Source organism: Mya arenaria, chromosome 10 (assembly GCF_026914265.1).
Source record: "Mya arenaria isolate MELC-2E11 chromosome 10, ASM2691426v1".
In the NCBI taxonomy this organism is placed as follows: Eukaryota; Metazoa; Mollusca; class Bivalvia; order Myida; family Myidae; genus Mya; species Mya arenaria.
In genome coordinates, this window is record NC_069131.1 from 34759600 (window position 1) to 34775723 (window position 16124).

The following is a 16124-nucleotide window of genomic DNA, read 5'->3' on the forward strand; positions in this document are numbered from 1 at the left end:
ATTTAGCAGTTAAACTTAATGACTTAACTCTTGAGAATCTTAATTATGTTTGCAATAATTCACTTTACACGCAATCAATTTAAACTTAGATCAATAAATACAACTCTAAAACACTACATTTAATTAATGATATGGCCACACCAAATTGATATTTTGTTCCGCGGATTTACCGCTCCTATTTTTTTGAAAATGTAAAAAAAATATTTTTATTTTTTTTGTGCGCCCGCACCTCCATTTTGATCGCCAAGCAGATTTTTTTCAGGTAATAATTTATTAAAAGGCTAAAAATAATCACGTATAATTTTTCTACGCTATTTTTCGTGTTTTTGTAAAGGGAAGTTACCGATGCGTAGTGTTTTTATACTGTATTTCGATCGGTTTAATAAATTCAATCAAAATGGCCGCTTCCGGTATAAACAAAGTGGCTCGAAGTTTGGAAATTAAATCTTATTTTTGACAATAAATTTGTTTTGAGCATGCTTGAAGTCATTGTTGATCGTCTCATACACTAAAGAATCATTATTTAAAGCAACCATTATGCAATAAAGCATGTGTATCTGAGACTGGTAGCGATTATATTACTTAATTAGTGACTCGTTTTGAATGGAAATCGGAATGATCAACTTAGTACTATTTTATTCAAGTCATAATACAAGGGACCAACATTTTACCTCGTTACGACGATGTCACAGGTCAACTTAACTGGAACATGAGTCATTGTTTGGTCCAAATTGATGATTGTATCGAGCTCATTTTTGATCAAATTCTGACAAAGCAACAGTTTTGAACAAATATCTTTTCACAAATAGCGATATAAACACTGGTCTGGATATACCTCAACATAAGTAATCCCAAGTTTATCACCTTATATTTTGTTTTTATTTGCAACATAATCCGGGATTGTAATGCGCTTGTCAATTGTAACCACTGCCCCGCCCACCCCTCGCCCTTGTTCCAGGGGTAAACCAGGGACAGCAGAGGCAATGGGCTGTGTTTTAACCTTTCAGGTGGCCCTGCAGTGCCTAGTGAATGTGGTTTTGTCTTCATATTGAAAATTGTCGTGAATGGGCCTCACATAGGTATTCAGGGTTGCGGGGCCATTTGGCAGGGATTTTCCCAGCAGTGTGTCCCTGCAGGTCGGGTATTTAGTCCAAATAATTGTACGTTGACGGATTTTTTTTAGTTTTTTGATATGGCAAATCCTTCACGTACAAATTGTTTAGTATCAAAAGTGGGTAGTTGTTCCGATCAGGATTCCGGGTTAAAGCATATAGCGTCTATAAAATATCATAAAAACAAGAAATATTACCAGATAATGTTATTTTATATTAGTTCCGTACGCACACAAAAAATATCCAGTTTATAATTATGAGTTTGACGGCTTTTCTTCTTTTCATTCTGTCAAAACATAACGATATATACATGAAGGGCACCTGCAAGGCTTCAGGGCACAGTTTTAAATCGCTCGGAACATTTCGGACATGGCCGAGTTGTTACGAGTGTATAACAAGGTCTATCTCGAAGCTTTGTCGGAGGAGGCCGAGTTATTACGATTGTATCGAGTTGTTCCCCTTCGCATAATTGTTATTTGTGTCAGTCAACTTTCGTTTTATTGGAAAGGTAAACAACTTGTTTTAATGCATTAAATGCTTGTTTAGTGCAAAATAACATTTCACTCACATGGTAAAATATGAATTTAACTCTTTATGTTCAATTTCAACCATAAAATACTTCACTTAAAACAATTTCAATATTTTTAAAACACCCCCGTTTTTTGCACATTCCCGTTTAGACGTTAGGGATTGGAAGAATCCCGTATAACACGTCTATTAATTTAGACTAGTCGGGTATTTTACCCGGGTTTTGAGAGACCGGAAGTCAAAGTCCCCGCTATTCCGGACTTAGGGTGGGTGGGGGGGCATATACAATTGGCTGGTGCATGAAAACATCTAAATAACCAAAAAAAGTACTCTGAAAAATACCCTGGTTCTTTTTGTTTTAATAAGCACATGTCATTGCATTTCCTGTGATAATAAAAACGAAATTTAGTCTATGTTATATGGAGTCTGATGTTTGATGATGCCATTGTGTAAGTGATCATTTTTTACAAATCCAAAATCAATCCTAAGTTATGTCTAAATACAGTTGCATATTATGTTAAACTGATTCAGGTAGATTTATATAAGTCGTTTCAAACTTTTTACTAAAAGCAGGGTTATTTATTATTATGAATGAATGTCATATTAAAGTACGTTTTAATTATATAAGAAATTAGATTTATCCATATAATGTTTGTACTAAACACGGATGAATAAATAGTATGTAATCCGACATTTTCCCAATGTCCATTAGAGGTTCAGTTCAAGATGGCATTAAAATGGGTTTTTCAAAAGCTTTGCAAAAGCTGCGGATTTTTTCATGAAAGGTTCGCTTTTAGTAAAAAAGCTTCGCTAAACCTTCGTCTTTTGAAAAATAGCTTCGTCTTTTTGTTTAAGCCATATTTTCCTTAAACAAAAGCTTCGTCTTTAACATAAAAGCCTCGTCTTTTGCATAAAAACCTTCGTCTTTTTGAATTTTAAGATGGCCAATATTTATTGGAAAAGACGAAGCTTTTCAACCAAAGACGAAGCTTTAAAAGAAAAGACGAAGCTTTTTTTTTATATTTTGCTTTGTGGGTGCACTTTTTTGCATTTTAAGTGTACTATATAAATAATAAGTGCTTTTTCTTAGCTGAAGAATTTTTTCTTTTAAAAATTCTGCATTTCATCTCAATTATAATAATTCATGTTCAAGTTAAGAATTTCTTTTATCAGCAGTAATTTAATTGTTTTAGTTTATCCATGTGTAAATCTACAATAACATAAAAAAAATATTCAGTCATTCATCAAATTCATACATTCTATTCCTGATTGAATGAAGTATTCAATCTCTTGATGAATGAATGAAATATGGAAAAAAGGGTTGAATCCAAAAATAAAATAATACATGGATGAATGAATGATCGATTGATTGATTGCACAAATGAATGAATGATGAATGAATGATGAATAATGTGAATGTTTGATTTTTGATTAATTTACTGATGTATTGATTGATTAACTGGTGGATTGATTGATTGGTTGGTTGATTGATTAGTGATTGAATGAATGAATAATAAATGAGTGAGTGAGTGAGTGAGTGAGTGAGTGAGTGAGTGAGTGAGTGAGTGAGTGAGTGAGTGAGTGAGTGAGTGAGTGAGTGAGTGAGTGAGTGAGTGAGTGAGTGAGTGAGTGAGTGAGTGAGTGAGTGAGTGAGTGAGTGAGTGAGTGAGTGAGTGAGTGAGTGAGTGAGTGAGTGAGTGAGTGAGTGAAAATTTGAATAAATGAATGAATGAATGAATGAATGAATGAATGAATAAATTAATAAATAATTAATAAATTGATTAATTAATTTACTTAATTAGTTACTTTTAAATGACTGGATGAATAAATGAATTATTAATGATTCAAAATAAAATAAAAAAGGATATTTTTAATAAATCAATGCAATAAATCAAAATTTTATAATATTATGCAAAATAATACACTTACAAAATAAACAGTTATTAATTGCATTCAACTGAATATTCACAGAATTCATATTACTTTAATTTCTATACATGTTATCATCATAGATCTTAATGCTTTGTTCATAAGCCATTCCCATAATAAGCCATATTTGTACAACAACCAATCAGAATCTCAGAACCAAATTTGAAATAGGGGCGGCCATTTTGTTGGGATTTCAGCAGGAAGGGTTGGATGTTTTTAAAGGAATTAATGAATTTACACAAATAACAACAATTGATGATTAAAGGGATAAATTAATGGTATTAAATTTATGATATAACTATCATAAGATCAGATGAACATGGACTATGATTTGGAATGACAATCCAATCATTTGATGTTTTGTAAAAGATGACATGCAATTTTGGTGAGTTCTTATAATATTCTGATCTTATATTTATTTTAGTTGTTTATCAATTACTTAATAACCTCAGTGACTATTTTCTTAAACATGTTGGACTTACATTTCAAAATGATATCCAGCTAATAAAAATGAAATTTATAAGATATAGTTTTAAAACTCGTTGATTTCTTGTTTTTACTCTTGGCTTAACAGGCTGGCTGCGCGTTTTGGCCAATACCGCACAAAGCTTCGCAAAAGCTTCGCTATTTCAAGCAAAAAGCGCAGCTTTTGCGAATAGCTGCGCTTTTTGGCCAATACCGCACAAAGCTTCGCAAAAGCTTTGCTATTTCAAACAAAAAAGGAAGAAGCTTCGCAAAAGCTGCGCTTTTTCAAACAAAAAACACAGCTATTGCGAACAAAAAACACAGCTTTTGCGAAGAGCTGCGCTTTTATGTCCAAAAAGCTGCGCTTTTAACAAATCGAAAGCTTCGTTTTTTTGGCCAATACCGCATCGTTTCGCGGCGCTTTTAGCATCGTTTTGCGGCGCTTTTAGCATCGTTTTGCGAAGCTTTAGCAAAGCTTTTTTGGCACGGGAAGTGTTGCAAATATATGAAATGAGTTAACATTCTTATATTTTATCAGCAGAAAGGGCACAATATAGGTTGTTGCATTTTAATTTAACTCTAACGCATTTTTATTATTATGTTGAACTCATTTGACTATAACTAAACTATTTTTTGGTTTTATTAAATTGGGCTCAAGTACACTTTTAGCTCTTGAACTATTTTTCTATAAAATATAGACGAAATACATTTTATCAGCATAATCTATGAAAGAATGAACTTTTAAAAAGAGTCAAACATATACAGCGAGTTGAAAGAGTTGTGATTTAGATTGAGATTTGAATTTTTAAGTACTACATGTAATATAATATTAGGGCCAGAAGTACCGTTATTCATTTAACTGATTTAAAACTCTTAAGAATGTGTTCGTCCAACAAGAATATTCTGCGACAAATATTACCGACTATTTTGTCCAATTCTAGACAAAGTGTTACAAATATTTGATCACATACATTTTCACACACTCTTAATCTTTCAATATGAGAGAGTCAAGAGAGACATAACGCTACAGCATGTCTTTAGTATTTGTATCAATTCAATAAAAAAAGCAAAGAGATATGTAAAGAGATATGTGCATTTTTTTAAAAATACATAAGAGGACGTAAACAAAGTGTCATGTTTTAAATTCTCATCATTCTTAATTCTTCAGCTTTCAATGTAAAGAATGGAATGGTTTTATCTTCCTGTTTTTGACACGCAGTTTACTTGTTGAATTTTAAAACGGGAATGTAAGGATTATGAAATGTAAGTAAATAAAATGACGACTGTTTTTTGTTGTTGTTGTTGTTTTGTTGTTGTTGCTTTAAAAGCTTTTTCATTCTATTGGTTCATTTATTATGCATTGTTTTAAGTTTTGAAAGATATAAAATAGAACTATAAATACTAAAATATAAAACCAGCTTTGTGCCATTTCAGTTACAGATTCATAATTATGAGAATGTACCAGATACAGAAGTGTACACGATGCCTAGTTCTGATTTCACTGTTGGCATCATCATGCGTGACAGGTAGCTCTACTCATTTTAACGATAAAGAAATAATCATATGCTAAAATCGATATAGCATGTATATAGTCTATGTTAACTAAGCTCTATATAGGTTAGTTTATATAGCCTAGTTTATGTAGCCTCTACATTGGGTAGTTTATATAACCTAGTTTATGTAGCCTATATGTAGGCTAGCTCATGTAGCGCCTATATAGGCTACTGTATATAGCCTAGTTTATGTAGCCTCTACTCTGGCTAGTTTATATAACACGGTTTATGCAGCCTCTAGGCTTTTTATGTAGGGTTTTTAAAGCCTAGTTTAAGTAGTCTCTAGGCTAGTTTATCTTATTTATTTGCTAGTTTGTATAACCTTGTATTAGTGCATATATTATTGCGGATACGTGTGCTATTTATAAGTGAAAAACTTAATTTAAGAGGGGGCTTTTTGATAGCGAAATTAGCGTCATGAGGGACATTTGGAAGAAAATGATTTGTGTAAGTATGTTTACCCCAGTTGTAAAAGATGCTAGGACCTTTGAAATGAAAAATGAAAAATTCAAACAAGGGTAATATATATTAAATACTCTCAAAAACAGATATATTGTAGTGTTTATATTATAAGTGAATATTACACGTGTGTCTAATTTTATCTTGATTTTGCTTATGTTTGCAGTGACGGTAAATATAGGCGGGGTGGAGGTAGACTGCAATCTGAACTGTGTGTGCTGTAAAGGGGGAGTGACTCGATGTAAATCTGATAATATTTGTGTAGACGGATGTGTTGATACAATATACAGCCATAGATGTCGCAATCCTTGTAGAGGTAACTGCTATACGTGCTCACAGAATTTTGGCAACCTATGCTACACTTGCAAGGCTACATATTATGATCTAAACAGTCATTGTGGCAAGACATGTTCCGTAGGGTGTTATGACGGATCATGTAATAATGATGGCACTTGCAGTCCATGTGTAGGCAATTTCCAAGGAAACACATGCAATATATGCGAACACGGATTTTATGGATTATCATGTGACCTACATTGCTCAGACAATTGTTTTGGTGGAACATGTTTAAGAAACGGCACATGTCCTGATGGTTGTATTGCTGGATATTCAGGTAACACGTGTTCATACCCTTGTGAGCCAAACTGTGCTACATGTCAACAGTATGATAAATCATATTGCACATCATGTTTCAATGAATATTCTGGATCAGCATGCAGATGTCCTCCGAACTGCAGATGTGAAGGAGACGTTGATGAATGTACTTCATGTGTACATATGTACTCCAACCCGGATTACAAATGCCAATGCCATACGAAATACTGTAACGGGGATAAATGCAACATCTGTACGAATATTACATACTTTGTTCACGAGGGCCTTAACAGTTGCTGCCCGTGTTCAAGCTCATGTAAAAACGCAATATGTTCATCACAATTTCAATGCTTAAATGGGTGTGAAAATGGCATGTATGGTAATGATTGTTCCAAGAAGTGTTCAGACATCGATAGAATGTGCTTGAGTTGCTCTCAGGATACAGGGAGATGCACACACTGTACTAATGGGTTTTATCCAGATGTATACAGAAACTGTTCGGCTTGCAAGGCAACATGCATAGATGATAAATGTGAAGGAAGCAGTGGTCGATGTATTAAAGGATGCATTGATGGAAATTGGGGAAATCAATGTGAGGACAGTTGCGATATTCTTTGCAGGACGTGTGAGAGAATGACTGGTGAATGCATTGGTTGTATTCATCCATCATTATATGGTCCATACTGCAATTTATCATGCAGTTCGAATTGTATCAGCTCTGAATGCGACATGGATGGGGACTGTCTGATCGGTTGTTCGGATGGCTACACAGGTGTTGGATGCAAATACCAAGGTAGTTGTTTTGATAGGTTTACACATTTATAAATAAGACATAAATATTAACAGAAAAATGTCTTCATACACAATTCTTCATACATAATATATTTTGTAACTTACAACATCTGCTTCTGGGGTCAATGTTGGGCTAACTGCGGGCGTAGGGGTTATCGGACTTAGTATAGGACTGGTAGCTGCATTGATCACAGTGATCATTCGTAGAAGAAGGTAAAGTCATGTGTGCACATGTCATTCTATATATTTGACATACAATTTAATGAATAATTTTAGAAATTCTATATACATGTTTATATGTTTTTTAAAGTGAATGCATGGTTATGAAGCATTTAAAGTACACAATAATAAACTATTGAATAGAACACGAGCAAATTGCACAAACAATCCAATGTTCTTAATAGGAGGAGAGGTAAGAAACACAGCGATGCAGTCGTTGAAGGACAACGACCGTTTGAAACCAGTCCTTCAATTACAGGTAACACAATGCACTGTATCTGGTATCTCAAGAAGTAAACATACGTTTAGTCTAAAAGTGTATACGAATTATAAATACAATATTTTTATGCTTCGAAAACCACAATCTTAACATTTATTAAAATATATATTTATTTAAATCTGAATAAATATCGTCTGGCTGTGACAAGCAGTTGTTTTGTTTTTGAAGACGGTCACACTATGTACGATGAATTAGACAAGAAACAGATCGGTATACCACAAGATGGACAACAATATGAAATTATCCAGTCCTCAACATCTCCAGTTGATATCAAACAAGTGGGTGAAGAAGAGGACCTCAAGTCGACTGCTGATAATGAATATTACAATGAACTTTAGACTATGTAAAACTGAAATTAATGTAACATATAATTAAGTATTGCAGCTTATGTATAATATATAAACGGTATAGAGCATATCATCTTATCTGCACACTGTATGTGAGATATTAACCTTTCTTAAATACCTTTTTTATTTATTTCTGCAATGAAATAACTGTTTTGTTCTTCATATAATATTGCATCATGATACATAGTTTTAACAGCATCTGTTATAAAAAAAACATACATTGATCGATCATATTAAATTGAATGATTCAACACCAGCCACTTACATATTAAGCATCTGATTTCCATGTGCTTTTTTGCTGAAGATTGTATACGTTGTGAAGTTGTGCATGCATTATATTAATATATATATATGATACTTTAAGTATTATGTGGTATACACACACACGTACGCACGCACTCACACACTATCTCACGCACGCACGCACGCACACGCACACACACAAACACACAAACACACTATATAAAAGGAAATTGTACAAAGGCACCAAACATAGACTATTAAGTAAAACAAACACAAAGCAAAACACACAGAGAACATTTATCATTAAGTCGAAATGTTAAATCATTCGAATTATTTTACTATAATCTTTTGTTATCGTGTATAATAAGTAAACATTTTATTTCCAGATCTTTACACTTCAACATTGAGTGTACAATTAAGTGTTCTAATGCTGATTTTGTCAGTATAGTCATTAAAACTATCAAGAGCTCTCATTTCAGTTTTCATATTTTCAAGTACAATGTTACTTCCATGAGAAATATAAAAAACTTGAAAACTATTATCTTATGTGAAAGAAATCTCGGTTTTGATACATTAAGTTTATCACAACTTGAATAAGTGGTATACCACTTAAAATTCACTATTGCTCTCAAACCTTTTGTCAAACAAGTTACAGTTTAAAAATTTTTCTTCCTGTATTTCCTTTCTTCTAAAAAGGTGCGCTATTGATAAGAAACACAGTTAGTTCCCATTGCAGAGAGCCGGTAGTTATGCTGTTTAAAGGTTAGCGTATGTATTTCTTACATATTACATAACTTTGACAACTTAGATTAACTTTAAGTTTTAAGAACAGTAACAACCGCTCATGTTTTTAAACAATGCAAACTTCCCAAACATCTATTCTAAGACATAATTGCGCTTGGTGTCATAGTTGAACAGTATATTTATTTTGATAGATAACTCAATACTATGTTGATTTCTGTTTTTCACAAGTCATATGATTTTTTTCATATTAGTCATTTTATAAATAAAACAATTTCACTTTAACTGTTATACTTTTCATGCTTTTATGAAACGCAAAATGTGTGTTTAACCCATTGTCAATAGATTATATATAGGGTGAAAGCATCGAGAGAAACACCTTAGGTTCAATCCACACCAGGGTACCTTCTCATAGCCTCTGGAAATTGACACCAGTACTGAATTCTGCCCCGGAAACGGACACGAGGTGCCAGCTTTCGTCACAATCAAGCTAAAAGAAAATAATATACACCAAATAAATAAACTGTATATGAAATGTGGTTTCTCGTATACACTAAATCAGAGGTCTGACGTATCACATATTTACATGTATATATCAGCATATGGAATCAGGTTGGGTTTCCTCAATACCTAACCAAATTTCTAGCGTATCACTTAGAGTTTACTGATTCAGAAATTCTGAAGTACAGTATCAACTTCACAAGTAGAAAATAGAGAAAGTATGATAGATGATAGAATAGATTTCAATTGTGATACCACGACCGTCAAAGTCGAATATCGCAAAAAATGTTAATAACTGAACCTAGGTACATATTTTGCCATATTGCAAATTAACTTTTGTAAAGTAAATGATTGTGTCAATAAATGGTTGTGTCAATAACGGTTGTGACCTTTCCTCGATCCTCGATGAACGTCATGCAGCGTCTTCTTACACTAATTATATTTTATACAAAGCTCACGTTGCGTTAGTTAACGTCACCCTTTCTTGTAGAAATTCACGCTGCAGCTCATGATGAGTGTTTTATTGAGCGCATAGGGAACGAACTAAATAATTTCAAATATCATTGGGCCTGGCAATCAAATGTTAATGATATTTTTTTCAAATAAAAACCATAAAAAATATATTGAAATGTCATTTTATCGATTTTAAATATTGTTTGTTAATTTTTAAACAATATCAAAGGACTGAAGGGTCATACTTTAGTGATCAATCTGTGTGACGGTCACCTGTGGTTTCCACACATTACTATACTATACAAATAAGTATTATGTCGTCTGCGAGTCCTAGCGACCCTTACTTTTTTGTTATAAAGTTACTCTCATAAGCTGGCAATGGATAGCTTTTTAAAATACCTTGTTAGAAATCACACATTAATGTACGATTATTAAATATTTGATGATTGCATTTCTATCATATCTTATGGTTTGAATTTAGCTTTTTTGGCAATAAAATGAATACCAAAACCTGATTCTTTTGCTACGGCGGTCCCCGCCGACTTTGTTTCAAGTCCCACACTTCACACGGCTTTATGTTATGTTTAAATTATATCTTATGGTTGATTTTAGTTTTGGGCAATTAAATGCATATACCTAAACATGATTCTAACGATACTGCGGTCCTTGCCGAATCTGGTTCAAGACCCACACTTCACGGGGCTTTATGTTATATCTTATGGTTGAATTTAGTTTTTGACGATAAAATGAATACCTTAACATGATTGTAATGCTACGGCAGTCCCCGCCAACTTTTGTTCAAGACCCACACTTCACATGGCTTTATGTTATGTTTTAATTATATCTTATGGTTGAATTTAGTTTTGGGCAATACAATGAATACCTTAACGTGATTATAATGCTACGGCGGTCACTGCCGACCTTATTACTTACATGGCAGTTAATGTTAAAAAGGCTTGTTGACTGCTCAGATAAATATATCTATTGGACATGCACAGATGTCATTGAAGTTTTAAATGTTTTACTCAATAATTCTTTTCTTAAATTTGGTAAATGGTTATATAAGCAAACCATTGGAATTCCAATGGGAGCCAATTATGCACCTTTACTTGCAGACCTCTTTTTATACTGCTATGAAAGTGAATACATGTTAAAATTATTCAAGTCTGGAGATCTAGCTCTTGTTGATAAATTAAATAGCACGTTTTAAAAGCATCCTTTTTAGATTTGTAACTAGAAGTAAAGGAAGATATATTGAGCATCAATCTTTATGATAAAAAACGTGATGATTTTAATTTTAAAATAATTAATTACCCTTCTTTAGATGGTGATGTTCCTATTTCACCACCATATGGTGTTTTTGTTGCACAGTTAATACGATTTGCTAGAATATGTACAGATGTAAAAAAAATCAGCTCTCGCAGTAAACTTATGACGCAAAAACTTCTTAAACGGGGTTTCCTATATTTTAAATTAAGGAAAACTTTCTCAAAATTTGTAAATGGTCATTATAATCTCATATCAAAGTACAATTGTAGTCTTAAATCGCTCATTGCTGATAGTATTGCTCATCCCGATTTTTATGGTGATGTTTTAAAGAAAATTCGTAAAATTAAAATGTTTCCTGCAGGTAGTTGGGCAGATAGACTGAATGAATTACTTGGATTTTATTTAAACCGTGGATATAAAGGCAATATTTTAAAGTGCACTTGCCTTCTTGTTTTTGTAGATGACTACCTGAAACAAAATATTGGGTTGAATATAGCATCCTTTCATAACTAAACTTTCAGTGCTTTGATTTTTATGAAGAATTTGCTAATTCATGTTATCTTTAAAACCGTTTATGGCGGACACGTGTTGACTGACTCCGTGCGTTTTGGCTGTGACTTAATTTTCTTCAAATAGTTTACGTTTTCAAATCATTTGGAAGGAGAGAATAGCATATACAAGTCGCTATTATTTTTAATAATGGTTTTCTTTATTTGTTCCCAGTTTTAGTACACTAATGCTTTTATTATGAAATTCTGTGATGTTTTTGGTTTCTAACGATGACTGCATCGTATCTTTGTAAAGTCTTTGCATTAGGTGCTCTGAATTGTTTCCCTCCGTCTGCAGATAGAGTTGGGATCTCTAATCATTGAAGTATAGGGTTTACCTTTTCGTTTTTTATTATTATTTGTTTTATTGATAGGTTTCCTCAAGTTAATGCATACGTTGATAATATTTACCTTTTGCGTTTTATCTTTATTAAGAATTGTTGGGATAAGAGTGAGGTTTGTGCACATAAACTGGTTTAAACCCCCAGTAAATTTACATTTTACTGACCGTTCCAAGGCAGTTCCTAACAATTCTTGATAATTATACCAATATATATATATAGTATTGATGCACTGTGCTGTTTGTAGAGTTTTGTGCTGTTCTAAGTTTCTTGTTTGTAAATTTGTGTTCTATTTCTTTGGCGTTTGCCCATTGCCACTAAATCGGGTTAATGTTTAAACTTTGTTTCTGTAGTTTTTTGCATATATATTGGTTCAAGACTCACACTTCACAGGGCTTCATGTAACATGTGTTTCCTTATCCAGTTGAAGCAATGAGGGAAAATAATATTTTCTCCCGTCCCAGGTAAATAGATCCAATTGTTTGTCCATCCTGGAATATAAGTACCTTCCATGACCGAGAGTGTAAAATAGAAACCTGGTAAAACCTGTCAACTTTTAAAAACATTAAATTATCTAACTTTACTCACGCTACAGAAGCATGTAAATATTCAGGAACATGGTTCTCATGTTCTTCAAAGAACCATGAGGATAAACACGCAGCAGAGAACACTTCTAATCTATCTAGACAGCTACCAATCTATCTAGACAGCTACTTCAGTGAACTAGTTGTTTGCCAATTCCAAATTCATCAATTGTTGCATTATCCATGTTTATTATCATAAAATATAAGCAGCTCGCCAATACAAAGAAGAAGGCGAATTCGCATCATCGATAGAAATAGCGACTGACCCACGAACTTTCCTCAATTCTGCATATCATGATCGTCAAAAAATCCCACGAATGTTTACTTTGTTAAACATGGCCGCGTTACGTCTACAGGAAATGACGATTAGTGTATACTCGTTGAAATACCGTTGTTTTGTTGTCGTTTTTTGTTCTATGACATTAAATAATTATTTTCGTATAGAAATTAGTTAGTTTAGCTAAAACATAAAATATTTTGTTCTTATTTTGCTCAATAAAGTGAATTCTGTAACTTCTTACTTCGTTTCGCTATAGTAGCCTCCCTTGACTTCCTTAAACAAAACTACGTACCACATTCGAATTCATACGCGCATTTGACAGATGATGGTAAATTTAAATCAAACATAAACCGAAAAATAAATAGGAATAATTAAATATGCAGGTACATAATAAATGGAATATTACGATAAAACGCTTTTCTGGTGACCTGCATCACGCCTCGTTCGGTGAGTAAACATGCATCCATCACGACCTGCGGTCTCGGCGGATACAGGTCACCAGAAAAGCGTCCTATCATAATGTCCCATATATCTTACACGAGAGGCTATGGCAGGTGCTTTTTCTCCAATCTCAGTCCAAATAAATAAAGTAAAATTGTATTTTTTCCTTGGAACTCTTTTGTGCGTAGTGAAAATACATGGGTAAAGATTTGTAATAATTCTTGGTTGTCATGAATATGCGCGCAATGATTCAGGTTATGTTAACAGTCAAATCGTTCTTGAAATAGTTCTGAGAAGAGTGCATCATAATTTGTTGAAAAGAGCGTGATTTTTTATGGTACCAATTGAAGCGAGAAATAAATAATTTGGATTCTAAATATTACAACAAGACAAGGTTTCCATGTTGCTTCAGGCGACGGTCTTCAACAAGGGAGGTAATTGTGTGATGGCAATAAAAAGGAGCTCCATACGGGTATTTGTTTTATCTTTGCCCGTGGGCAAGATAAGAATTTCTGGCATGATCAAATATTTGAACCTACTTATCTGAGGTGGGAGAAATCCTTATTTTGCCCACTGGTAAAGATAAAAATATACCCGTATATAACCACTTTTTTTCTCTGTAAAAATAGTCTCAGCGAAAGAATACATTTTACTATATATTGGTTTACTAAAGTTGCAGTAAATGTATATACCATGGCCGCTCGTGTATAAAAGGTTTATCCAATTTCTCGCGTAAGGTGTTCAGCGGAAAAAGGAGACTGTGAACTGCGTACAGCGTTTTGAAACGACTGATCGTGCACATGACCTTTGATTCACTGACTCTAAAGAGACTTGCTCATTGTTTGAAAAATGCACTTTTTACGAAAACATATATATATTACGAAGTAGAGTATGGCAAATCATTAGGAATATTAAACCGAGACACTGACAGCTGGAACCCTTCAACAAATATAAGTAGCTGCCGAAATATTTTCCCTAAAGTTCAAACTTTTGAAAACAACCAGTAACGCGATTTGACAAAAGGTTCTAGAGTGATTGGTTGATCGAAATTATCACGTGATGCTTCAAGTGTTTTAATATAGATTAATATGTGTGCGCTATTGTATAAGTCATTGTGGCCGAGTGGTAGAGGCGTCAATTTTATATTTCGTTTTTGACTGTACCGGCGTTGGTTCGCGCCCGACTATAGCCTAAATATTTTTATTTCGTTTTTTTTCCTGTAATTTCGGTATTAAACCTTAGTTTATTTCTCTTTTCAGATGTATTTCAGGGAAACTTATTGTTGGTCTAAAAGCATGAGCGAGTCCCAATAACACAATACATTATGTGCCAATTACTTGTCATTGACAACCTTCCACTGTAGTTTCATGGTCGTAAGTAAAATGTTGGGTATAAGACAACATCGTGGTAAGAATGTTGACAGTCAACATCAAAAACGTTATTTAGAAGTACAAATTAACATAATGATAATACAAACAATCATATTAGTAAGCTTATTCCTCACGTTTACAGTAAAATGATAACAAATCCAATTAACTTATTAAATATTTTCCTCCAATACCCTAGTTTATTTTTTTATTTCATTTTATTTGAATATATGATACAAAAATATTGTTCAGTAAAAAACGTTTTATATATATGTACGTGTTTTAATGATAATTGATGGAAATTAAAAATTGATGTAAGTTATACATTTACCAAACGACCTTTTTCATTACGTAGTATAGATCTTTCATGATCATGGGATAACTAAAAATAGGACAATTGAGAAACATTGATTATCATGGGAACTTCATTAAGAAGGATAACTTTAAAGTTTAACACAAAATAATTTACCTTAGTTTCTGTCCCCTGTTTATTACACCGACTTCAATTTAGGACACTGGTTTGGTTTCCTGCGCCCCATACACCCCATACCGGATCACCTACTAACCATCTCGTAACGTATATATCACGCCGAAAACCTGTTTCCATGTTTGGATGTTCCATTTATTCATCGGAATCGGAAAATAGACGCCATTTTGGTACGATATAAATTTGGTGACCCAATATGGAAAAATATGGGGTCACCAAGTGACCAGTCCTGGACCAATGACGTTGCGTCATTTATGTTGGAGGCATGATATATTCTTCTAATCACTGATATGAACCTATTTATTTCAAATACTTTAATATATAAATTGATTAGGTTTTATAAGTTTATATAATGGCAATACACACAAAAACATCGCCTAATCGGAGCACCTTGGCTATTTTCCATCGAAAACATCCTAAGATATATGCAAATGCATAAGTACAATTAATTAGTTCGTAAAATTTATAATAATAATGATGGTAAAAATTACATTACTTCAACGTGTTATTTTTATTACTAAGTTGAAATCGATTCCCAATAAAGTGCATTACTTTACTTATAATAGGAAAAGTAAGTACTATTATAAACTT

The 16124-nt window shown here is 33.2% G+C and overlaps 1 protein-coding gene across 4 annotated transcripts; it reads left to right on the forward strand.

Annotated features, from left to right (window-relative positions):
- The first annotated feature begins 5158 nt into the window (after positions 1-5158).
- On the forward strand, positions 5159-8271 carry LOC128206236 (multiple epidermal growth factor-like domains protein 10). 4 transcript variants are annotated; one of them, XM_052908565.1, is made up of 6 exons: positions 5159-5297; positions 5469-5560; positions 6213-7433; positions 7540-7645; positions 7837-7910; positions 8100-8271. In XM_052908565.1, the coding sequence occupies exons 2-6, from the start codon at positions 5485-5487 to the stop codon at positions 8267-8269; spliced, it is 1647 nt and encodes a 548-aa protein (XP_052764525.1). In that variant the 5' UTR covers positions 5159-5297; positions 5469-5484; the 3' UTR covers positions 8270-8271. The 4 variants fall into 4 exon arrangements, with proteins under 4 accessions (XP_052764525.1, XP_052764527.1, XP_052764526.1 ...); XM_052908566.1 differs by having other exon boundaries at positions 5226-5297; positions 5475-5560; XM_052908567.1 differs by lacking the exon at positions 7540-7645.
- The last annotated feature ends 7853 nt before the right edge of the window (positions 8272-16124 follow it).